The sequence below is a fragment of the Pelodiscus sinensis genome, chromosome 5 (genome assembly GCF_052426305.1).
Source record: "Pelodiscus sinensis isolate ZL-2025 chromosome 5, ASM5242630v1, whole genome shotgun sequence".
Lineage (NCBI taxonomy): Eukaryota > Metazoa > Chordata > Testudines > Trionychidae > Pelodiscus > Pelodiscus sinensis.
The window spans coordinates 30,779,549-30,788,151 of NC_143056.1; the positions used below are offsets into that span (position 1 = coordinate 30,779,549).

The following is an 8,603-nucleotide window of genomic DNA, read 5'->3' on the forward strand; positions in this document are numbered from 1 at the left end:
ATGCGGGCTGGGCCACAGAGTCTCAGAAGGGTGGTGGGTAGAACGCTGAACTAAAAGCGACCGGGGGGAGGGGGGGGAAGCTACCTCCCCTTTACAGCTAATGGTCTGACCCAGTAGGCTGGCGGCTTTTCCGATAGCCAGTCGAGTGGCCCCAGTTGCCCTTGGGCTCGGCGCAGGCGGCGGTAGGCCTAGGCCTGGCGGCAGGTGAGCGGGGCCTGGCGGTGTGCGTGGACGAGGCTAGCCCGCGGGTTGCACGATTGCCTACAGCTGGCAGCTCTGCTGGTGCCTTCTCGGCTGGAAATAGGGATCCACCGTGTGGAGAGCCGGGGGGCGCTCGGCGGAGGGGGGGGGGGGTACTTTAGAAATACAGGGCCCTGCAGAGTGGCTTTCTCCCTCAGCTCGTGGGGCACTAACACCGTAACGCTACTGGGAGCAGTCGGGGGCCGTGCGGGGTGCTGTAGGGCCTTACCTGACACAGGCACTCCCCTGAAGAGCTTACCAGTAAGGGCCCTGCAAATCCACAGAGATCCCCTTTCTAGCCATAAGCGGATATTTGTAGCTTACTTTTGTGAATAGCAAATTTATATCTAGAATCCTGCAGCTTGGTTAGAAGTCCGTGGGTATCCGCAGCTGTGCATATCCGTGGATCATTTGTGCTGGTGCAGGCATGGCTGTGGATTCTATTTTTGTATCCATGCAAAGCTCTACTTAGAAGCAGTGTTCAGTTTCGCTGTGCGTATGTGGTGTTTTACTCCTCAAATACATCCCAAATCGAGGGGTGGCTAGGCTTGTGAAACTAAACATAAAAAGCCTTTCAGACCTGAGTTTTATTTATGTCCCTACATGCATTTACTGTAATATTTAAAAAACCTTTGGGTGTTCTGCTGCTTTTAAGGTGCCTGATTAATACTCTTGGTTTTTATTGTTTAAAATCTGTATTATGCAAGGACTAGTTCAACGATTTTAAGCTCCTAGTAGGCCAGGGATGGTCAATAATTTTTGCAGGGGGGTAATTCTAAGAATATTTTAAGTGTTCACAGGCTGCACTTTTCTGTTATATTAATGAAGAGAGTTGAGGAGGGAGCTCTGGGAAGGGGATTGGGCTGCAGGGTCTGGGAGGGAGTTTGGGCCCAGTTGGGGGAGTTTCTGACCTGGGGTTGGGATGTAGAAGGATGTGCAGGGTGTGGTCCTAAACAGTCCATGCTTCTCATAGCTGACTCCCAGCCCAGTGGGGAATTCAGGCAGGCTGCCTAGGTGCTATGGTAGCCCCCATGTCACTCAGAGCTGCTGCATTGCTGGCAAGTGTGCCTTGCTTTTTTAATATCCAACCTAAACCTCTCTTGCTGCAATGTAAGCCCCTTGCTGCTTGTCTTGTTCTCCGGGGTTAAGGAGAAAAAATTATTTCCTTACTCTTTGTAACAAGCTTTTAGGTATTGTGTTCCCCTCCCCCATTTTTCTCATTTCCAGACTAAAACCCAATTCTTTCCAAATCTGTCTTCATAGGTCATGTTTTCTAGACATCTAATCATTTTTTGCTCTTCCATGGACCACCTTCAGTTTATCCACATCTTTCCTAAAATCTGGCAACAGACTGGCTAGCTTTTCATTCCGTTCCCTGGATGCTAAGGGAGTGAGGGGAAAGTGCTTGCATTCCTCTCACACCTGGCTGGTGAGCTCCCTTCATGGAACACAAGCAGTTTCTTCTCACTCCCTTAGCATCTGGGGAAAGGGATGAAAAGCTAGCTGCGTCCCGGAGTGCACAGCTACTGCCCCTCCCATGCACTCGAAATGGTACCCTTGTCTGGCACCCAAAATTGGACACAGTACTAGAGTTAAGGCCTAATCAGCAGAGTAGAGTAGAAAAATTGTTTCTCGTGCCTTGTTTACAACACTCCTGTTAATATATCCCAGAAAGATGTTTGGATTTTTTTTCTCCAATTTGATCACATCTTTTTTAACAGTAATGCCTAAAACTGGACACCGTATTTCCAGTTGAGGCCGCACCAGAGCCATGTAGAGCAGAATTACTTCCCATGGCTTATACCCCTGTGATCATATACCAGAATGGCAGTTGCCTTTTTCAGGACAGTATCATAGTGTTGATTCGTATTCAATTTGTGATCCCCTAAAACAGTGGTTTCCAACCTTTTTGATACCGGGGACCAGCAAACCCATTAAGAAACGTTAGGCAGACTGGCAACATTTCATTTGTGTATTTGTATATTCATCATGCAAATGATATATATGTAAGTAAAATATTACCGGTCTGCTCCTGATTGCTTGGTGTCATGTGCAAATTTTATAAGCATCTCTCCACTCTATCATTCAAGTCATTAATGAAAACATTAACTAGTACCAGACCTATGAGAGTCCCTATCTGATAGATCTTTCCAGTTTGACAGTAGATTATTGATAATTACTCTTTGAGGATGGCCTTTTAACTAGTTGTGCAAGCACCTTACAGTAATTGCATCGAGATTTATAGATGAATGCTATAGAAAGTCCCGCTTTATAAATGATTGTTGAAAACAAGTACAGTAAAACTCTAGTTGTCCGGCATCTAGTGGTCCGGCACTCCTGATAGTCTGGCACCACCTGGAACCTGGAAGTGCTCCAGGCAGCTGGACAATTGGAGCAGCTCTGTCCCGGGCTTCCCTGAGTTAGCCGCTAGTCAGTTTCAGCAGCGGCTGATTTGGGGAAGTCTGGGGCAGAGCAGCTGGGGTGCTGCTGGGTTGGTCCTGCAGCGCCGCGCCCCATATTCTCCCCCACCCCACTCCAGACCTCTCATAGCTCCCCCTTCTGATAGTCCGACATATTTGATAATCCGGCACCCCATGGGTCCTAAAGGTGCCGGATTATTGGAAGTTTACTGTATTCTGTTTTACAGCAAGACAGACTCCTGGTAACTGGTGCATTGTTACAATGATTTCTGGTGAGGGCATTTTCCATAATCAATGCAAATATTCAACCTTTGACCACCTTAAAATAGTTTATTATTTGGGTTACATTCCTGTTCATTTAGGGCAAAATTCTACTCTGTACTGCAAATTCAATATAGAGTCCTGTATCCAGGAATCTCATGTGGATTTGGGAGCAGCATTTTTCTCTTGTTAGAATGTGTGCTGGCCTTCAAATATTCAGGATTGTATTGAAAAAAGCCCATTATAGATAGGTATATTATAGGTATAGGCAGTCATTTCTGTGCTCAGGTTTTTCTGCCTCCTCCTGAACCCTCCAACTTTTTTTTTTTTTTCCTTTTAGCAGTCATGGTGAATGTTGTCAACTTTGTGCGTGAACATTGGGTCCACATTTTGTGTCCAATGGGATTTGTTATTGGTTGCTATCTGGACAGAAGGAATGATGAAAAACTGTCAACTTTTAGAAACAAGAGCCTTTTATTTAAAAGGTTAGTTTGACACAACTTTTTAACAAAATAATCTGCTTAATTCTGCTTTCTTGTTGACATGAATTATGTCATGTTTTTATGTTGGCTACAAAGGAAAAAGGATTTTGTCCGATACCTTCTGTCCTGCAAAATGTTCAGCTCCTTGAGAGGTGCTCAGTGTTCTAAACTCCTATTTAAATTAGCTGGAATTAAGCAAACTTGCAATCCGTCCCCATATTAGTGTCATAAGAATGGCCATACTAGGTTAGACCAGTGGTCCACCTAGCCCAGTATCCTGTCTTCTGAAAGTGGCCACTGCCACATGGCATATTGCCATAGAGGGAATGAACAGAAAAGGGCAGTGATCAAGTTTTCCAGTCCCAACTTCTGGTGGTCAGTGGTGTAAGGACTCCCTAAGCATGGGGTTGGCTCCCTGACCATCTTGGCAAATAGCTACTGAAGAACCTATTTTCCATTAACTTAATCCAGTTCTTTTCTCAACTCAAGTTATACTTGTGGCCTTCGCAATATCTTCTGTCAAAGAGTTTTACAGGGTAACAATGCATTGTGTAAGGAAACACTTTTTTATCTTGCTTTAAACCTGTTGCCTACTAATTTCATAACACATGGTTCTTGTGTTATGTGAGGGGGTAAAATAAACTTCCCTATCCCCTTTTTTTCCATACCAGTAATAATTTTATATAAACATTTATCATTTCCCCCCTTAGCTGTCTTTTTTTTTTAAGCTGAACAGTACCAGTTCATTGAATCTCTCCATGCTAGGGGAGTCACCAGTTTAGTCCTCCTCTGCTCCTCCTGTTATCCCTTGGCTTGCCTGCTCCTCTGCCTGCTGGTGGCAGCTAGAGCCTTCTCTCTGCTCCCAGCCCAACCCTCCTCCATCTCCACTGGCAGGAGAAGATGTGGTACAAGCTTTCCCCTCCTCCCAGGGTTGGGCCAGTTGGGAGGGGGGGGGGCAGGAGAGGGCAGTGGCGGCACAAATTTTTCTTTTGCCCCTGGGTGCATAACACCCTGGCTAAGTCTTTGTAGATTAGTCTGCAAAAGTCCGGTGCATTATTTAATTGTATTCTTTTTTTTTTCTCTCGTCCCCCTCCCCCCCAAACACAGGGAATTGAAACCCGGCGAAGAAGTTACCTGGAGATAAAGACCATCTATGAAATGCTTTTGCCTAATCAAATTTGATTGTATAACATATGGATGATGTCTTTGTTACTATGTCATCCGTGGAACAAGAACCATGGCTTTACACTTGATGTACTTCGTTGCTAGTCTTTAAAAAGTATAAAGCCACTGGAAAGAATAAATACAGTGTGGTTTAAAGCATACACAATAAACAGAAAACTATGTAAAACGCATTCATGTGTTAAAACAAATGAACATAATCCCCACCCCAAAGTTAAATCTTTATTTTGAGACTTTGTGGTGAATGTAAGTTTCACAATCTGAAAGCACATTTTAGTCGTTATAGATCTAAAAGGTAGATTTGTTATAAAAAATTAAACAAAAAATTGATAGAAATGTTTGTGACCCTTTTAAAAAAAATAAAGCAATATCCTCTTTGAACTTAAATATTTTCCTGAAATGCTTGCAGTTCAAACAAAGAAGCCTGATGTGCATGAGAACTAGAAGGTGATAATAATGAAATTGATTAATTGCTTTGTATTTTAATTAGGGATGTGAAAGTGTGACACTGTACACTGTTAACTGATAAGCACGTGTTTCTTAAATGCATTTTAACATCCCTAATTTTAATTAATGTGCAAGAGGAAAAGGCATTAACAATTAACTGTAAATTAACAGTAGTTTAAAAAAAAAAAAACCTTGTTATAACAAAATGTGTTTGCTCTACATCGTTATAAAATAGAGACCTGTTGGTTGTTCTCATATAGGTGTTGCGAGCAGTTCAGAGGGTGCAGCGATGGCCTGAGTGGGAGTTTTTTCTTCTTGTGACATATTGCAAACTCTGGGTCTGGCTAGATGTCAGCCATGCACCCAGCAGAAAGTGGAACAGCCTTTGGAACTGCTGTATTTTTTAATGGAAACTTCTAGAAACTGTTAGAGCTATGCCACAACCCATTATTTGTACCAAGGTCTATGACAGGGATAGGAATGTAGAGGCAGTATGTTAGATGGTAAACAGCTGGGCTATGTCTACACTCGCGGCTTCTTGCGCAAGTATGGCTGTTCTTGAGCAAGAATCTGCAGAGCGTCCACGCTGCCCACCGGCTCTTGCGCAAGATGATTTACCGTACAGCGTGGTAAGAGAGGGCTTCTTGCGCAAGAGCTATGCTCTTTTCTAACAGGTGTAAGCCCTCTTGCGCAAGAGGGCAGTGTGGATGCTCGGCAGGGATTTCTTGCACAAGAAAGCCCTATGGCTAAAATGGCCATGAAAGCTTTCTTGCTCGAGAGAGCTTCCACACTGCCATGGATGCTCTTGCACAAAAGCACCGCTCACACATGGCAGTGTGGACGTTTTCTTGCGCAAGACTTCTTGCAGAAGAACCCTTGCGCGTGATGTTCTTGTGCAAGAAGCCGCCCGTGTAGACATAGCTCCGGAGCTGAGAAGTAGAGAACTATTGGTTATTTTTACAGTGCCTAGTCCAATAAGATTTTGAACTGTGATGGGGCTTCCCAGGTGCTAAAGCAATACAAATAATTAATAATCCTCTGGTGTTCCAGGAATTCCCTGTGTTCGGGATATTTTTGGCTGTGAGGGAAGAGTTCAGCTCCTTTCCAGACATCTATAATAATAATAGTGTAATAGTACTTAAAACAGTCTTGAAAATTCAGTCATGGAGTTGGATTTTTCTCACATGGGTTGTCAGCTTGCAGAACAGGAAAGCAGCTTTCCATAAATCTGTATATTAGTTCAATGTCTCCAATATTGACGGTTATAAAAAGTCTATGGTTTTTCCAACTGCTGCTGTTCTACCATTTTCAATGTTTCAGTAAGTGTTAGCCTCGTTAATTTACACCACAATCCCTGAGAGAGTGAATTTAGAATAATACTGTAGAGCAGTGGTCTCCAACATTTTTAAGCACAAGATCACTTGTTGAATTTAAATGTAGTCCAAGATCTACCTCAAATATAAATACCCTTGTCCTGCTTCACTCCCATCCCTTCTCCGAGGCCCCACCCTTGCTCACTCCATCCTCCCTCTCTTGCCCATCTTCACTTTCATCAGGCTGGGGAAGAGGGTTGGGGTGCAGGCTTTGGACTTGCATTAAGGGATCTGGAATGTGAGAGAGGCTCTGAGCTGCTCTTGGGACAGGTAGTTGGAATGTAGGAGGGGGTTCTAAGTGCAGTCTCTGGGACAGCATTTGGATGCAGGGGTGCTTGGGTTGTGGTGTGCAGGATGGGATCCATGACTGGGGTAGGAATTCAGGCTGTGGGCTCCAGCTGGGCCCTGCCTACCTCAGGTGGCTCCTGGGTAGTGGTGCAGTGAGGCTAAGGCAGACTCAGCCCTTCCCTGGCCCTGCATCACTCCCTAAAGCAGCCAGGAAACTCCCTCCCAAGTCCTGTTGTGCCCCCTCTGTGTTTTCCAGAGAAAGGATACAGAGTGGGAGAGGGGGCATTTTGACATCCGCACCCTTCTCTCCCTCCCCTGCCTTGCATAGAAAGGAGGGCTCCCCAGGGGAAGGGGTAGCTCCAAGGCAAAGGGGAGCATGGGACTAGCAGTTGGGGGAAGAGGCAGCTGAAATGCTAGCACTTGATAGCCTCTTGGCCAAACCAGTCAGGATCACCTGCCAGAGGCTCCAAGATCTAGCAGTAGATCCTGATCTACTGGTTGGTGACCACTGCTGTAGAGAGTGCTGGAGGGGGAAGTCAGCATGCAGTGGAGTCTAGGTATCTAAAATACCATTTAATCAATTAACCTGTTTAAATGTTATAGATAACTGCTTTGAAGGAGGACTGGCTGCACCCTCCCCCTGCAGCACTGCAGGGGCCAGCCAGGCTGCCAGTTAACTGTAACCGGTTAACCATTCATATCCCTAGAGGAGTCAGTATTTTCCACTTCTGTTCCTTCTAAATTATGACAGCCAGAATAAGGTAGTAATCAGAATGTATTACCTGCCACAAATAACTTATCACATGGAAGTGGTAGATCATTGGGACAGCTTCAGTGGAAAGAAGAAAACTCTACATTAAGCACCTAATTAATGTTGGTATTTGCTCCTGTGGAAGAGCTATTTTTCTGTATTCTAGAAATGTCATCCACCTCAGCGATGCTTTGTAGGATTTGTAGCATAAAATACACTAGTTAACAGTTCATCCTAGGACTGGATCAGTCAGGCTGTGTCTAGACTGCATCTGTAATAAGGGACTCTGGAATAAGGGATCTTTCAGAAAAGGCTTTATTTTCTGAAAGATCCACGTCTAGACTGGTGCTTTTTTCTGGCAAAGCTTCGAGCTGGAAAAAAGCAGCAGCCATTTTTATGCAAATGAAGTGGGGGGATTTAAATCCCTGCTTCATTTGCAATTGCGATATGTCTAATTTGCATCCCTTTTACGGAAAAGGGATGCAGTCTGGACACAGCCTCAGTGTGTTCAGGTCATTCCCATCAGTCTAGTACAGGGCTACTCAACTTTGGAAGCCCCGGAGGCCACAATGATACTCAAGAGTACATGTCAAGGGCCACAACTTAAGTGTGTTTGCAAATAGTTTATTTTTCTACTGACAGGCATGAATACAAAGCATGTCCCACAATGCCCCAGCACTCCCAGCACCTCCTACCTGGGGGCTAGAAACGATAACACCCTGTACTCATCTGCTCCAGCCAGCCCGTCTGCTTGGGTCTTTCAGTGTTCACCCTGCCTAGGAGATGCCTCACCATTGTGGAGCATGGTCCCAGTGGAGGCCATGTGTTGAGCCCTATATAAACCCAAACCACACCATGGACCGCATGTTGAGTAGCCCTGGTCTAGTATCCGTGCCTTAGTGTTCAGATATTAAGTGATGGGTGGTAACAAGCGTAAAATAAAACAGGTGATTGCTATCGGTGTGTGATTATTTCTCCCTTACATTTAGAGAGGTTGAGCATGATCAGATTTGTACTTTTTGGGACAGGAGCTATACCTTCATATTTAGGAAGAGTCTAACCCATTTCTGATGCTGCTGTAATCTTAAAAATACCAGACTATGTAGCACTTTAAAGACTAACAAGATGTTTTATTAGGTGATGAGCTTTCGTGGGCCAG

At 44.7% G+C, this 8,603-nt stretch overlaps 1 protein-coding gene across 2 annotated transcripts; it reads left to right on the plus strand.

The window, feature by feature from the left end:
- The first annotated feature begins 51 nt into the window (after nt 1-51).
- On the plus strand, nt 52-4,972 carry NDUFB1 (NADH:ubiquinone oxidoreductase subunit B1). Of its 2 annotated transcripts, none has more exons than XM_075926690.2 (3): nt 52-204; nt 3,262-3,406; nt 4,511-4,972. In XM_075926690.2, exons 2-3 carry the CDS (start codon nt 3,267-3,269, stop codon nt 4,545-4,547), a joined length of 177 nt encoding a protein of 58 aa, XP_075782805.1. In that variant the 5' UTR covers nt 52-204; nt 3,262-3,266; the 3' UTR covers nt 4,548-4,972. The 2 variants fall into 2 exon arrangements, with proteins under 2 accessions (XP_075782805.1, XP_075782806.1); XM_075926691.2 differs by having other exon boundaries at nt 58-204; nt 3,265-3,406.
- Nucleotides 4,973-8,603: the final 3,631 nt, after the last annotated feature.

Bases quoted from the DNA above. Each gene is read 5' to 3' on its own strand.
- NDUFB1 (XM_075926690.2), top strand. From the start codon at position 3,267: ATGGTGAATGTTGTCAACTTTGTGCGTGAACATTGGGTCCACATTTTG. The intron at 3,407-4,510 runs GTTAGTTTGACA...CCCCAAACACAG, and splicing joins AAGAGCCTTTTATTTAAAAG to GGAATTGAAACCCGGCGAAG.